The sequence below is a fragment of the Colius striatus genome, chromosome 2 (genome assembly GCF_028858725.1).
Source record: "Colius striatus isolate bColStr4 chromosome 2, bColStr4.1.hap1, whole genome shotgun sequence".
In the NCBI taxonomy this organism is placed as follows: Eukaryota; Metazoa; Chordata; class Aves; order Coliiformes; family Coliidae; genus Colius; species Colius striatus.
Genome location: NC_084760.1, coordinates 24694022 through 24711286, shown reverse-complemented (window position 1 = coordinate 24711286; position 17265 = coordinate 24694022). Strand labels below are relative to the sequence as shown.

General features: G+C 32.6%; 1 protein-coding gene across 1 annotated transcript in view; it reads right to left on the bottom strand.

Annotated features, from left to right (window-relative positions):
• CSMD1 (CUB and Sushi multiple domains 1) overlaps positions 1-17265 on the bottom strand; it is a 1065186-nt gene that overhangs the window by 13618 nt on the left and 1034303 nt on the right. The window contains exons 56-65 of the mRNA XM_061989487.1: positions 16170-16343; positions 14357-14539; positions 12222-12398; positions 11103-11282; positions 9675-9848; positions 8586-8759; positions 6129-6202; positions 3190-3301; positions 1948-2127; positions 242-286 (exon numbers count right to left, since the gene is read on the bottom strand). Of these exons, the coding sequence (XP_061845471.1) occupies positions 242-286; positions 1948-2127; positions 3190-3301; positions 6129-6202; positions 8586-8759; positions 9675-9848; positions 11103-11282; positions 12222-12398; positions 14357-14539; positions 16170-16343 (1473 nt within the window). The remainder of the gene's footprint in view (positions 1-241; positions 287-1947; positions 2128-3189; positions 3302-6128; positions 6203-8585; positions 8760-9674; positions 9849-11102; positions 11283-12221; positions 12399-14356; positions 14540-16169; positions 16344-17265) is intronic.

The window sequence follows — 17265 nt, the reverse complement described above, 5'->3', positions numbered from 1 at the left end:
TTTTTTTGTGCAATTCATAAAATTGGAACTGAAGAAATGAAAAAACATTGTTTGGGAAACAATTTCATAGAATAGGTTCTACCTGGCACCTGTTACTATGAAAAATCTCAACATTTAAATTCCTTTAAAATGAGTAATAGATATTTAAGTTAAATATTGGAGATAATTTTATTATCCATAGCAATTTAAGGTGTAAATCAGTTTAATTTATTTAGATCTAAAACTCTTCTTGTATACAAACCTGGAGTTTTAGTTATTGTTTCATTAACTTCTCTCACTCCTTTACCTACAAGTAAAAAGACAAATTATCATTTTCATGAACATATTTGTGGATTTTATTTTAAATAGAATGTTAAAACAATGCCTGAAGGATGCGATAATCTCTTACCCAATAGAGCCATATTTAAAACAAATAGCTGGTCCTGAATACTTTACATGTTCAAATCTATACACTTACACAAAATTATCAAAAAATAATTTAAGTAAACAATACTGTTACTGTGGAAAGTTGTCTGACTAGTCAAATATTTCATACGCTTAGGTCTGAAATTTTTATATCAGTCCCTGTGCTATAAAAGAGAGCCTTATAAAGGGGACAAATACTACGTCTAATTATGAATAATAGTATATTAAATATTTTTTAAAAGGTGTTAATAAAGACTAGCACATTTATGACACAAATTAGCAAAAGTCAGATAGCTGGATTAAGATGATAGGTCAGATATCATGGGAAAGGATCTCAATTGGTGTCATATGCTCTACTTCTGATACACTCAGCAGAGTTATGTCCATTGATCCCAGATCAAATTCTGGCTTCGTATCATTAGTCACTTAAAAAACACTTAATATCCTGCTTTCTTAAAGATATTATCCTAATATCTTTAAGAACAGAAATTCACTAATCCAGTACTAAAAAAACCACAAAAACTGGAGCACTAAAGGAGAATTATATCTAAAGACTGTACATCAATAAAAAAAAAAGAATTCTTTCTTATAGTTTTCTGTATTTTACTTTCATTTTTAAAAAATAACAAAAAGGATACAAGATAATTTACTTCAAATTATTAATATATAATATTCAACAAAAACCCCTCATCCTTTAGGGAACTAGAAGAAGATTAACTTTTACATGTAGATCATATGTCTTGACAGCATTGAAGCAAAGAAATCCATACATTAATGACAAATCAAAGAAACACAAAGAAAACAAAGAAACTCATACCCTAATGAAAAACCAAATATTGTTCATAAAAGAAATCTATTTAGCATTGACAAATTATAATTAAAAATTATGTTGCAAACATCTTTCCCATGGCATCTGACTATTTTCCTTTTATTCATATTCTAAATATAATTTCATTTTATTTTTCTGAATCAGGAACCTATAGCCATGTTTATTTGCATGTGAAGAGCAAATTTAGCCATCAAAACTATGTGCTTATCATTACTCTAGTAAAACTATATGAAGTTCACTTGAGGATAAAAGTGGAATTTAGTGCAAAGTTACTTTTTAAAAAAAATTCTTTTATCATTCATTTCTATTTTAAAAGATTTTCTTAGACAAAAGCATACCTGAATGAATCTAAAAGACAAGCTATGAAGTAACTTTTTTTACTAATGGAAAATCGTACATTGAACATTGAATACATTGAAATACCTTTTAAAACTGTGACATAAAGATAAATACAGTTAAAAGTAATATATTTTTGAGGTTTTGTTTGCTGTTGTTAGAGGTAAACTTATGTATGTGTGCCAGTGCATTTATACACACATTTCCCCATGCTTTCCTCCATGAGTTCTAGATGGTATGCTCACCTTCTTCACTTTCCTTCATAAAGTAAAAGCTGTTATATCATATGCATTGTTAAATAGTAAGTGGAAAAAAATGTCAGGGAAAATGAAACCCAATGGACTAGGGCGCAACATATCTCATGGGTAACAACTTACTTTTACAAATCGGTGATTTTCCTGTCCATTTCATATCTGGTTTACATGTCCGATGCTCTGATCCACCAGCAAGAAAAAATCCTGGCTGACAAGTATACACCAAAGTATACCCTAAAGTAGGAAGGTCTATTGCTTTCACATCTACATGTGCCGGTGTCTCTGGCTGCCTGCAAGCATGAGCTGCAAAGGGGGTTTTAGAGTTAGAAAAAGTAGTGGTAAAGTTTCCATATGATCAGAGTATGTAATTGAACTAAATGCATGTCAACTCATTCCCTTTCATTATGTAAACTTTGTACACCTTTTAGAAATGTCAATTGTTATTACTTGTAAAGACAACACTCTTAAGTGTGTAGTTTTTTATTGTGGGAAGATGCAAATGATACTATGACATATCTTTTTAAACAATATACTAAAATAAAATAATGATATCAAAGAGAAAAGAGTTAAAATGAAGAGATGAAGATGCTATTGTATATGCAATGATTGGTCCTGTGAATTATTGTACTATCACAGCTTCAAGGATTACTTCCACTCAATGTTTTAAAAATTACAGAGAGGTTATTATGCTAAATAAATTAATCATAAATTTCAACTGAAATAAAGGTTCCATAGGAAGGCTTTGTCATAGTACATTGATAATAACAGATATGGTTGCTCAGTGTGCTTCTTTCTCCATGCTTCATGGCATTCATTTATAACAACTCAAATTTGAAATAGGATAAAAATCTAAGGTCTTTCTAATGAATTACTTTCAGCTTAGATCAGTGTATTTCAATACAAGAGTTATTTGAAATCCCCAAACCCATACAGAGCTAAAAATACACTAATTATTTGGATACTCATGCATAGTCTAGAAAAGCTGTATTTTGCTAAGTTCAAAATAATAGCCAATAAAATAGCCTCATGCATATTTTAAGCAACTTTTCTTTAAAACAACACACAATATGAACCTAGATTAATTTTAAAATTCTAATTCAGTGGGTGAATGAGGAGAAGACTTTTTTGAGCAAAACTTATAGAACTATTCTGAACTTCAAATCTGGAAAATCTTACTTCAAATTACTATCCCAAATATAACTTTTGTCTTAGTATAGGAAACAAAAATAATTTTAAAATATTATTTTAAATAAGGCTGATTTTTTTGGTAGCATATCTTTTACTATGGATTTCCTCATGCATCATTTTTTAACTCTTTTGAAATTGCACAATATTCTAATTCAGTAGACAAGAAACCAGACTTACGAATGCATTCAGACTGTATGCCACTCCAAGTTAAGTTAGCAAGACAAGAACGGGTGGTAGATCCCTGAATATGATAACCTTTTCTGCATCTGAAAAAGACTGTGCTCCCAACCTAAGGATCAAAACAGAATATTAGATAAAGAGGTATTCATCATGTGCAGTCAGATGTCATGACAGTGATAATCAACTAGAGAGAATTTTTCATAAATAAAAATGTCCTTTTTTTACAGTTTCTAAAGTTAAACTCTTTTTATAATGTGATGATAAGCTTGAATTGATTTTTTTTACTCTTATTTGAAAGCAATAAGTAGGAAAATACTGACAAGACTGTACTCATGGAAAAGAACAACATTTCAGATTATTAGTTTGACAGTGTGACAGAAGGAAACTAAATTTCAGAGACGTCTCTCTTTCCTGTACATCACTGCATACATTTCAAAAGAAGTTGACCAAAATATCTGTTTCAAAGTTATTTCATTGTGTGACTTGACAAAAAATATTTTTGATTAAGGAAAAGGAAAAAGAAAAAAAAATATTAAGAACTGTTCCATTTACAAACAAATTATTTAGAGAAAACTCCAGGCCACAATTCCTTATACTGTATTCTTTACTATAAACTAGCTAAGTTTTACATGAGATGTTCAGTTAACAGAGTGATGTTGTGGAAAGCCTTCCTATGGTCAGCTGTGATTGGACCTTTCTCAGAAGAAAAGGTAAACTGAGAAAATGCTTTTTAGACTTCCACTGAGAATAGAAAAGCATGAAAACTGGATATAAAATTACATGTGATGAAGAATTTTCATAACATACAAGAGTGAGATTGGGTGGAAAATTCCAGTAAAATGGTCGTATTGATGATATTTACAAAACTAACCAGAATACAACTCCAAGCAAAGATAACTAAGGATATGGGTGGGGGTGGCTAGTAAAGTACTGCTTTTGTTTTAGAGAAAACATTTTGTCAATAAATATGATTGGATGAAATTTTTAAAAAAACACAAAAAATTAAATTATTTGAAATTATGTGACTTATAAATAAAGTAATATATGACATGGACAAACTCAAGTGAGTTGCAAATGCATAGTGATAAAAGCATATTAACAAAATCTATTAACAAAATAGATTACAGGTATAGAAATGAAAATAACTCTTCACTGCAAATAGTCTTAGAAGGCCTTCAGCGGGCATTAAAAATGAGCAGTTTTCTTCACTGGTGACTATTTGTTAACTCTACACTCAGTTACATAAAAATATCACGACAGATTTTCAGCCAATGAAAACACCATTTCTTCCTGAAACGGCTTGGCAAATTCACCAGTATTTTTAAAAGTCAAATCTAGGTTGGAGGTTGTTACAGAGCTGTAGTTCTTTCTCACTTTACAGGTAAAAGTAAGAAAAAAAAAAAAGCAGTGCATTCTTAGTATAATATTTGGTTGAAAAACATCGAAAGCATTTCTAACAGTTACAGTGCAGCAAAGCATAATAGGCACAAAATGAATAAGGCAAGAGAAGATGCTGGTAAAGAGAGAAAAACCCTCCAAAAGTATGCTGCCTGTTATCACATCTTTCTTTAATGTGGAAAGATTGTTAAAAGCTAATTTATAGAAGTTTGGCTAAATCGCACAAACAGGAAGCCCCACTAATCACATATGTCAGGAAAAAAAAAAATCACTAGTAACTGAAGAGAAATCTACACCTTGTTGTACCAAATATCAATCTGAGAGTGAAAGCACATACTTGACAAAGATTAAATGCAGAACAGATTAAGACCTACTATTGCCTCTAGAAATGAATATTAGTCTTCATGTTCAACAGACATTGGAGCAGTGAATTGATTAGTATAATTCTGGTATCAAACTCATGGGGCAGATAAAAGGGGAAGAGAAAAACACCAAATCCCTGATCAAATTAAGTGCAAAGTTTAGAGTTGCTTTTGAAGTGATGATGGAGACAGGTATAGCATCAAGATGAGACAACAGATAGAAACTGCATCTACTACTAAAACACCCTTAGGAATGATGCCACAAGCTACGGCTAGGGGAGAAATGCCTTGTCATCTGTGAGCCAGGTAGGCACAGAAGGTGAAGAAAAGACCTGGCAGCCACAGCAATGGAGACAGCACAACTATGAGACCGGGAGGGTATCAGTAAACAGAAGAACTTACAGAAAGGATTTTTTGAAAAACAATTCTACTAACTTGATTGCAATACCATGTGGCACACTGCCCTAGGTTCAGAAATAAGCAGGAAACCCAAACAAATCATATTGTGATTCCAATCACAAATATTTGTACTTGAAGAATTTATGCACATGAGTTTAATCAATCTATGCAATGATGGTGGATTGGTCACTACTGAGTCTACTTTTATTTCCTCAGTTACTTTTCTGACTGTCGCTTAGTAAACTAATAACCTGTGAGGAATTTGGAAATTATAGAAAGGACATTCATCACAGAGAACCTGGATCCAACACACACAGAATAATTTCTCCTCTGACTGAATAAAATGTAACAAGAATTCCTAATTTAGTACAGCCACTTGCTGACTTTTTTTGTCAAGGACTACGTGGCCTTTGGATCAGACAGGTCTTTGGTTGTTAGGTATTTGGTGACTATTCATCAATGTAAGAAAGAATTACAATCACAAAGCAAAGTAATTATATCATGTCATATCATATTAGGTAATCAATTTATAAATAGTCCTCCCTACTGAAGTCTCCTAAAGGATTGAACACACAATATATTGGAAGGTTAAAATTTCTTTCTTTAATCTGTATGTTAAAAAAAACAAAACAACTTGGAACAAAGCATAAGTGTTTCTTAAAAAGTAGTGAAAATTTCATGATGTTTACACCAGATATTTAAGTCTAAAGATAATTTAATACATTTTTAATTATTGAATCCATCCTCATTTTAGAAAGCTAATAAATAAAGAATTACCTCATAACCTCTGGAACTGTTTTGTATTCCAAAATGCGGAGTACCAGGGTCTGTACATGTATTGTGAGCTGGATCTAAGGTAAAATGTGAAAAATGAGAGATTTTATTATGGTATGGAAAGAATACTCTGAAACTGTTTGCAAAGACTAAGTCATTTTATCAATGTCTAGTGACGACAAGAATTCATTTTTTCACTGAATGTGTATATTTCTATATATTACATTTGTATTTTGAATTAAATTTCCAAGATTGTTCACATTACTTTCAGTAATTTGCCACCATTTAAGGATATCTTTTGCAGGTTTCTTTGGCAACGTAGAATTTAAAGTTACAATTGAATTAATATTTGCTAAGCTTATCTTTTCAAATCTTTTAAAATACATGGTATATCCTACTATTCACAATGCAAATGAAACATTTAGGGAAATATTTTTCTTGTCTTCTTTCCTAATGAACAGTTTAATGGTTAATTTCAATTTCTAAAAAAAGCCCCAAACTCTCAAAATGCCAAATTCCAAACTAATCTGCTTTCGTTGATAGATTTGTTTTCTACATCACCAAGGAAACAGAAGTTTCAAATGGAGTAGTACCTCAGTTGTTACTGGAGATGAAAAAGACAGTTGTCCTCCCTCCAAAAAAAGGGATGTCAACAAAATATGACTAATTATCCAATGATTGGTTTCATTAGTGAAATTTAAAGCAGTCTGTAACTATTGTTGATTTAGTAACGTCCGCTTCACAGTCTGATGGTGTATTTGCTTTGGGGTTGCCCAGTTACACCCACCAGGCAAATAGGATTTGATCTAATGGATTTTTATGTACTATATGATTCCTTCTTGGCAACCAAGTCTTGCTTTTATGCTGACATGGCCTTACAAAGAATTATATTTCATCTGTAACTATATTTCTTCTGTAGCCATTTTTAGTTTTTTGTGGAGGGAATAAGGAATTTACCACATATGGTAATACCATATGTAATTTCATTCTTGATCAATTTCTATTTTCAGTGGCCATCACTAGAGCACAGCTATGGAACTGGACTGGTATTTACCAAAGGCTTCAAAATTAGGTAGATGTTGAGCTAATGTGCAAGAATAGAAATCAAACACACCAGACTCTGAGCTGCTCGAACAGCTCATGAACTTTTCATTAGCATTAGCTGGAATGTTGTTGCTAAAAATAGACACATGAAGCTGAATTGAGTTTCTATAACATGTCTCATTTGAAGAAACAATGGGGAAAAAAAAGAAGATTTCTCAAAGTATTCTTTAGGAAAATTATCAATATGCAGAAATAGAAAAGCTTGCCATCATTTATCAGCATATGGTACTTCTAGGAGTAGTTCTAAGTATTGTTCACTGATCTTAATTTTCAAATTGTTTAAAAATAGTACCTGTAACTACTTCAGATGGGCTAATATATTTCTTTCATGAAATCATAAAATCTTATGTTTCTGATGCAGTATTTTCCATGTACTTCTATATTACAGTATATAAAATTAATAATAGAAATGTCATTATGTCATTTTCAAATTTCATTCTTCACAATAGATATGAGATTTAGCTTTTGTAAACCTCTCTGCCTCTGTCATAAAACACAGATGTACAATGGATTGCCCAATTCGTAAAAACTATGGACAGACTTTTGAATTCATATTGAAGAATTGTACTGTTAATGTCTTAATTTACAGTCTGTTTTCAATAATCATGCTTATCACTTTTTCCCAGAGTGCCCATCCCAGCTCTTCTACATAGCCAATATCAGAGACACAGCACAATATAAATACATAAAATATAGAAATATATAATATATACAAAATATATAAATGGGTTACAGCCTATATCTGAGTGTGTTTGTTTAGAAATATCATTTTTTCCCTAGCAAGTTGTCCTATCAGTGGGAGCTATAAATGTCCAGTCTTTCTCTCTCAGTTACACATCAGTCAATGATAGACTGATAGTACTTGGCAGTTTATCAGAATTTCAAAAGATCGGACCCAGCATGCTTTATCCTTTAGAGCTGCACAAACCACCCTCACAAAATCCAAAAAGCTTTTTAATTTAGGAGAGATTCTGACAAATGCTTTTAACTCTCCAGTGACAGAATCCAGTCTTTAATCTCACAAAGTCTTCTGTGTATCTAAAAGGTTCTAAACATAGATAGAACAAATTTATACACTTGTACTTATTGACAATCTGCATTTCCAGCAGACGAGCAATCATGTAAATTTACAAATGACTTAATACATGATTAATACACGATTGTGTTTATCCTAAATTTTTTTTTACTCAAAATATAACCTTATTTATCTAGGGTTTGTTTTTTTTTTTTTTTTTTTTTTTTAATATTACACAGACATCTTCTATATTTGGAAAGCTAATTGCTACATTTAGGATAGTGTAGTAGTTTATCAAGATTAGTCTCAGTAGAAACAGCAAAAGTAGTGGTAGTTATTACCAATGCATGTTGGCTGAATTCCACTCCAAGTACCATCTGCTTGACAGAATCTTCTTGAAGAGCCTATCAGAATAAATGGGGGTCTGCACTGAAAGCTAACTTCAGATCTGTAGGTGAAAGTTTTTCCATTAAGACGTCCTTCTGCTGGAGTACCAGGATCACCACAAAACACAGCTAACACATAAAAAAAAGATAGAAAAAAAATTATTAAAATCTGCACCTGCTACAACTGAAGAATTCTACACTGTTTTATGTGCAAGTCAGGTGCATCGAGTATGAGTGCAAATGCTGTAGGACTGTAGCTCAGATAAATTCTTGGCAGTAATTTAAAAACAATTGTCAATTTTATAGTCATTATAAGCATAAAACTTAACCTGGAAAAACAGACTTTTTAATTGAGAAATTTAAACACTGATTAGGCTTGGATGACAAAGTAATGTCAAGGTAGACAATGTAATATTGCAATGAAAATTTTTTCAGTTTTCACATCAGTCACCCTCAGATGAGTAAGATGTAATTTTTTTCCCTAATTAAGTAAAAGGAAGAATAATTGGCCTGACAAGGTTTCAAGCACTGAAAGAGATGAGTTGACTGATATAGAAGATTCTGAAATACATATACACACAAGATACGAGGGTGTGTACTTGCCTTCCGGAAAGATAAAAAGTTTAGAAAGGAAAGCAAAGCTATGAGCTTAAGGATTAGGATCCTTGTTTTACCTGTTAATGAAAATGGTAACAGGGAAGAAAAAAAAAAAGAAAAAAATGAGAAAATTTTGATCATGCTCACCGCAAGTCATATCCAGAACATTGAAGGAGATTATCAGTAAGGCAAACGGTGAGGAGCTCAATCAGGTAATAAGTGATGGAGGTGACTTTTGGGGAAAGGAAGAACGCCACGACCTTAAATGGGCACAATCACTCAATTTCATAACAAAGTATGCTTTTTGGAGGAAAATGGGAGAATCCTGCAGTACTCCATATATCACTCGATCTAGCTGAGTTGTTTTTAAATCGTAAGAAACTGTAGCCCAAGACAAGTGACTGTTGCTTTGGTGAAGTCAAACCCAAGTGTACCCTGAAAACTTACGCAAACATTGTGGGATGTCTCCCCGCCAAATTCCTCGACCTTCACAGGAGAGAATAGCTGTGTTAGATAGTTGATAGCCTTCTGCACAGCTGTAGCTCACACTGGCACCCCAGCGATAATCGGATCCTTCCACTTTCCCATAGAGTACTGATGGTGGGGGGCCACAGGTGATAGCTGTGGAATAAAAAGAAGTTATTAATTCAAGACTTTACAGAGTGTAGGAGAATGTAACATAAAATTTACTCATACTTTTGAAATAAAAAAAAAAAAAAATCCTACTGTTCAGTTCCAACAAAGCACTCCAATGTTGACAAAGAAGCCTTTAATAGACAGAAAACCAATTTTAATATAAAAATACTTCTTCTAGGTTTAGGAAGTCCCTGAGCTCTACATTGCTCGAAGCCAGAAAGAATAATAGCTTACTTAGTTCTGAGTCTCTTCCCTATGTATTTAATATTGATCACTGCTGGTAACAGGTTACTGAGTTAAGTAAAGGTTTTCAAGAAACAAAGGAATGATTCCATGAGACTAAATTTTGCATTTTATTTTAAACTAATTTTTATTCAATCAACTGTTCGTTTTCTAAGGCTTTCAGCACACAAATGACATTCACTTTATTGGTAACTAGTGGCCAAGACTCTTAAAAATATTTTGGTGTTTTCCAGGTTCTGAAAGAGTGGCCAAAATTATGAAAATTGGGATTACCAAGTTTACATTTACACATCAGTTCTTTCAACAAAGAGTACAACCATAAAATCACTCAGTCAATGATTTTTACAACAGAAAATGCAGTCAGTCGAATACAAATGCCAAAATTTAATTAGTAGACTAGACTTAGACATCATTTTAAAGTGGTGCTAGATGAGTTGGCAGTCTAGGCCTTTTATAAGCAAAAGATGCCCTAGGCTGTTAAATTTAATCCCTGAACTGCTGTAGTAGTGATAATAGTTTTCACCAGGCTGCCTTATTTGCCTTTCAGCCTCATCCCCACCATGACCTTATTAGCTATTTGTAATTAGCTATTTGTCTTTCTGGCTATTTATGATGACTACACCATTGCAACATGGTAATCTTTCATAGAAATTCTAGCCTGCAGAATCGCTTTACAGAATTTTAACCATCTAATCCTAGATAAAAAGGCCCAAAAAAGGTGTACTTCATTCCTAGAATTTTAAACTCTTCAGATTTTACACAGAGTGATTTGGTTGTATTGTAGTCATTAATATCGCTATTCTGACTGATATTAAACCACAGCATATATGCAAAACAAAGGCAGATTTTACATAAATACTTATTTAAATGTTTTATTTGCATTTGCATGTTTATTGCCCCAGAGAATGTTTTGACATTTTTTTCACAAATAGATTTGTGAATTTCACAAATAATATCAAAACAATATCGGTAAACTAATTAAGTTCAAAAGCACACCTTTGCAAATGGGTTTACTCTGGTTCCAAGTGCTGTCTTTTATACAGCGCATGGTAGATGAACTGGCAGGCTCCATCAGGTATCCCGGATTGCATTGGTAGCTGACTGTCTTATTAAAGGTAAAATCATTTCCAAATTGAATGCCATTTGCTAATGCACCTGGATCTCCACAGTTGATCACTAGTGAGGAAAAGAAAAAAAGGTGATTTTTTCAACATATAATGAAAAATTAAACTATGTATAGCTAATAGCCTTTTTTTTTTTTTGAGTACAAGACAAAAAAAAATAAACCAAAAACCTGATCCATATATTTCACACAATATCAAAAGCATAATCTTTCATTTTTAGCTAAAAATCATATTTTTGAGGCATTGCAATAGTGCAAGCCAAATTCTGTGTTCCTTAAATACATTAGCTTAAGCTGGTATGATGCTGTAAACTGTTACATTAATGGCACTTTTTGCTGGAGTTTTCCTTCCTTCATACTGGGGTCTGTCACATTATGCCTAATGCTGACAGTGCAATGCAATTCCAGCAGTAATGAAATTCCTCTTTGTTGTATTTTGTATCACTGTGCTGATGTACTGTGAGTCTGTCCTGTCAGTGAGGCCACAGGCCTTGCAGCACTCCTCTGCTCCCTGCCCGCTTTCCCTGATGGAGTGGCTCAGTCTCAATGTTCCCCATTCTTGGTCCTTAGCAGAATGGTGATTGGTCAGATCTGACTCATTTTGCACACAATAAAATAGTAATATATCCAGTTAAGTAAAATCTGATTTAGAATTACCAGCACTTCATCCTCTGTACATATACTCCAAAAAAAAAAAAAAAAAAAACCCAAAGCAAACAAACAAACAAATAAAAGGTCAAACAAAGGAAACTTTAGAGGAACATTTATTCTTAGGAATAATGTTATGTTTCAATTTTGACATTCATGAGGTAAACAAATATGGAGAAGTTATCTACGTATCCATTTAAAAAGAGTAGTTCTGGGAACACCTAACATGTTAAAAGGGCATGTACCCTTAGATACATAAAATATTCATGTATTATAAGACAGATGAAAGGGAGGAAAAAATGTTGGTTTATCTAACAAAATTTGTACTATTTGATTAGATTTACCTTTGCAGTCCGGAGCAGTGCCAGTCCATGTTCCATTAGCAGTACAATGTCTAGTAGTTAGCCCTGAAGTTTTATAACCTTCCCAGCAAGCATAAATGACAGAGCTAGAGAATAATATTCCATCAGTGTATACTATCATACCATTGGCTGGGGTGCCAGGGTTCCCACAAGACACAGCTGTGAAGAAAAGGTTAAAAAAAAAAGTCTGTATTCTCATGCTATGTGTTTAACTTTAAAAAAAAATAGGTCAATAGTTTATATTTAATAAAAACTAAAGCAAGTTTAAATGAGAAAATATTTCACAGGCATATTCTTGAATTGATACCTTATTTCTTTTTGTTAATATGATCATTTCACTTTGTTTTGTGTTTTCAATTGCTGATTCAAATAGTTTGCGCTACTTGTTCCTACCAAATACAGTCAGTGGAGAGAAGAAAGCTCATTCACGACTCTGATAGACCTGCACGTCTGTTTTGCCTTTGGGTGGACAGTCCCAACTCTTTCAGCCTTTCCCCAGAGGAGAGATGCTTTAGTCCTTCCATCATCTTTATGGCCCTTTGCTGGACTCTATCCAGCAAGTCCCTATATTACCGAGAAGCTCAGAACTGGACCCAGCACTCCAGATGGTGCCTCAGCACTGCTGAGTAGAAAGGAAGGGTCACTTCCCTCCTAAGGCAGTCTGGAACAAGTTTGCAGCAAGGACATTTTGCTGATTATGTTCAACTTATTGTCCACCTGGACTCCCAGCTGGATGGTCTGCAGCATAACAGTGAGAACCTAATAGTGAGAATCTAATAGTCACAGATCACAGGAATCACTAAAATAAACATAATTTGCCAATTAAAAATTACTCTGATTATTACTGATGTTTGGAATAATAGTCAAATGCCTTTTTTTTTTTTTTAACTGAAGTTTTCTTCAATTATTCAGTATAAAAGTTTCAGATATTGAAGAGAAGAATTCAGTAGGTTGGAACTTGTAGGGGAGAAAAGGTACTCTTCATCTCATTCTTACTTGTACTAAACAGAAAACAATTGAAGAAGAAGAGAAAAAAAGAAAGAAAGGGATTTTATTCTTTGTTCTTGAGGTTTTTTTTGGTTAAAGCAAAAAGAAGAAAAAAATAAAGACTGGCATTTCCACCACTAATTGCCACTGAGTAACGCCATCCTACTATGCTTACTGTCTGCATGCAAGGGAAGAAGAAAGGACATCGCAAAACTTTGTTTTTCTGTTGTAAAAACTGATTCCCTTCCCATTGCCATTTTCATATAGCTCTGGTGATACCTACACTGACAGAAAATTAGTCTGTGCTGAAGAATACTGCAAAAGAACACTTGTTAGATGAGGACAGTGTGAATAAAGTCCCTAGATGAAAAAAAAATATGAATCCATGAAAAATATTTCATCCCATCTTCCATTTTATCATTTCATATAGCAGACAACAGACACTACTGGATTCCATCAACTCCAAAGAATTTGAAGTGACTTTCCAAATACTCTTGGAAAACAAGAAGTTATTTCAAAACTGAATCTAAAATCTTCCAATATTACTTTCCAATTCTGACAGTGTTTAAAACATATAAAATGCATTTATCGTATTTTCTATTGTATTCTAAAATGCAGTTTCCAGAAATATTCTCTTCTGAGAGTTTAAAAATAATATATTTCATTTTGAAAAAAAGAATCTAACTTATGTGAAGAAATAGCTATTAATTTATATTTAGTTAAGAGTACAGCTTATTTGATCGTCTCTTCAGTCCTTAATGCATAGCTATCTCATAGAAAAAAGCAGATGAAAACTGCAGAATTAGAAGATGGATGACAGAATTACTTATTACTCAATTTTCATATCTTTAATCAGAAGCATTTGTTTAATTTTACATTTAACTCAGGTATTTATTTTCTATTTTTGGCTTCAAGACTTGTTTTCAGTAGTATTCTTCTAAACACATACTCAAAACTTTTTCAGTTTGGATTTAGGATTTCAAGCAATACATGAACGGCTTGCAAACTCATTTCTGCAGAGCAATATGAAAGCATATTTCTGGCACAGAAGTTATTATCAATCAAAAATAAAACATCGTTATTAAATGTAATTCAACGGTGAGTTAAATGCCCATGGTATCAATACCTACCTTCACACACAGGTTGTATACCTGACCAGGAACCATTAAGCAGGCATGTTCGTTCTGCAGATCCTCTCAGCTGATATCCCATTTCACATGAGAAACGTAGCAGACTTTTTGTTTTGAACTCATCCCCTAGTCTAGACCCATGGGCTGGTACTCCTGGATCATCACAATAGCCAGGATTATTTCCTTTAAAACACAACAGAGTAGAGTGATTAGCAGAGATGGTATGTGCACATGTAGTGGTAGTGAAGATATTCTTTTGCACATAGACTGCATTGTTTCTGTTATAATTCATAATTTTTCTTCCAGTGCAAGGGCATGAAACCAAAGTCAAAGATTAAATTTAAATAGGTTTTCAGACTGCTTTTCATCTCAGACCAGTACAGACTCAAACAGAGAATGTGATATAAATAATAATATAAATAATAGAAATAATTGTGAACACAGCAAAGCACTCCTATCATTTTTGGCCAATTCAAGTTTTTTTAGGAGAAAGTCTTTTTTACATAAATAACATTTTCTATACATTGAAATTTATTGTTCACTTTCTTCGCCAGTAATAACTTCCAATAACAAAAATGAGATAACAGAAAGAGTGAAAAGAACCTATGCAAGGTTTTTTTAAGAAACATTTGAAATGTGTATATCTACAGAAAAGATTAAATGGTACCTGGCCTTCTGTGCTTGTCAAGAATGGAAAAGACACCTGAGAATTTTCCTTATCCTTTAAAATTCCTATGCAAGTATTACACAATCACAGAATTGGCTACAATTTTAGAAGAGAAAGAAGGTATCGCAAAACAGACCTCTCAAACATGTTTGCAAAGGGCTCATGAATCAATTAACTATCTTATCAGATAAAGATTCTACAGGAAAAGGTACCCAAGATGATCAAGGAAGTATGGCAACTTGAAGTATGGATACTTCAAGGAACTATCAACAACTTCTTATAAATTTTGAAATAAAATTGTCTCTCTCCTAAATTTCTCTGCGTCAAAACTGTGAAAATTCTATGTGAAAACTATCCATATGATTGTCCTGCAGAGATTACTTTAAGGTCTAGGCATAGAGACCATGATGGCAGTAAAATCTACTGATGTGACAAGACTTTCAGTACATTCGTTCCTCCTTGAGCAGCAGAGAACAAAAAAGACACATTAGTGATTTAAAGTCACATCCTTTCCTCAATGTTTCAAATATAGCTCAACATTCTTGCACAGTCAGCTCATGAGTGGACCACTTTTAATGAATTCTTATTTAGGTTTTTTCAAAGTACAGAATTTAGATATCTTACATCTATAAAATTAGGTCAAATGTGGATTGAACCACATTGATTCACGTCAGTTCAATGGTAGGCATATCCAAGAAGTTATAAGACGATTTTATAATATGTGATTATGAAACAATTTTCTCATTAGGATATTTTCTTCTTAAATCTGTAAGCTATTTGTTTTCCTATATACCAAAGTATGTATATTTCTTTCCTTTACAAAACTTATTAATAGACTGTGGATTTCCTTAGTAGCCAGTCCTTGCTTGAGATCTTGATTTCAACAAAACTGTGTAATGTTTTATGGAGTCTTCTAAATGTGCAGAATAAACTGTTCCTGTACTTCCTGACAGCACAAAGAGAATGAGGCAATATATGAGAATATTTCAATAAGTGGCTGTAAATTAGTTGAGTGGCTATTGCTGAAATTTAAATATACTCAGAATATAAACAAAACAAATATCTGAGAGTAGTTAAAAATTGGTTGAGAATAGTCTTATTGATGTAATTACAAGGAGACATTCAGATGACGGGTGGCAAAAGTACCTGAACAGTGAGGGAGAGTCCCACTCCAGTGGCTATCTTCTTGGCACTCTCTAGTAGAATTTCCTATGAGCCTTCGACCCGCTGTGCAAGAATAGTGAACTATGGACCCATATGTAAATTTATCTCCTGAAAGAATTGCATTGGCAGGTACACCAGGATGTCCACAAGAAATAGCTGACAGAGAAAAAAACAAAATATTATAAGAGGTTTTTATAGCACAGAAAAAAACCCCTATTATAACCTTTATATCTGAGATTTGTTTCACGTAACATAAATTTCTGTCTGCATATCAATTCCTTATAACTTCAGTTTTAAGATGCTTTAGATGATTTATTGACTATTTGTAATATTAAACATAAAACTACATGTAAAACTAACTCATCCTATTTAGCCTTTCCCTGAAAATATACAGAACTCTCTTTCCTCATTTATTTTCATTCACTGTCTTTCCCTACAAATAATACACATTATTTCAGTTAAGGTTGGGAAAGAAGGAACCAAATAAGGTTAATGTTGCAATGTACTCACATATTAAAGTATATATTACAACAGAACAATATAATGTTAATGTACTTACCATTATCATATCTATAACATAACTAGATGCAGTTAACACAGTATAGAGAAATAAAGAAAAATCTTAATCATAACAGTTTTTCTAAGATATAAAAAATGAGGTACATGCTTGCATGTGTAAAATATATTTGACAAACGAACAATTGTGTACAGCTACTTTGTATTTAAAATGATGTCTTTTGCTTAATTACTTTATTATTTATTATGTGAATAAGCTCAGCTTTCATTTTATTGACAGCTCTTATTGACAGACATTGAAAGCATTGATTGTTTTGAAATCAAAATAAAACTACTGGGGTCATGTAGATATTAAGTACATAGTAGCCGGAAGAGAGCAAGCATAAAACAGAAACAAATTCTGTAACCTAGTTACCTTGAATGATCTGATTGGTAAATAATTATAAATTAATAAAATAAGTAATTGAAGAAAACAATAACAAATTTGTATAGTAAATACTTTAAAATCCCCTGATGTGTTTGCAAATTCAAGTATAATTTAATTTATTATTTCCTATAATTG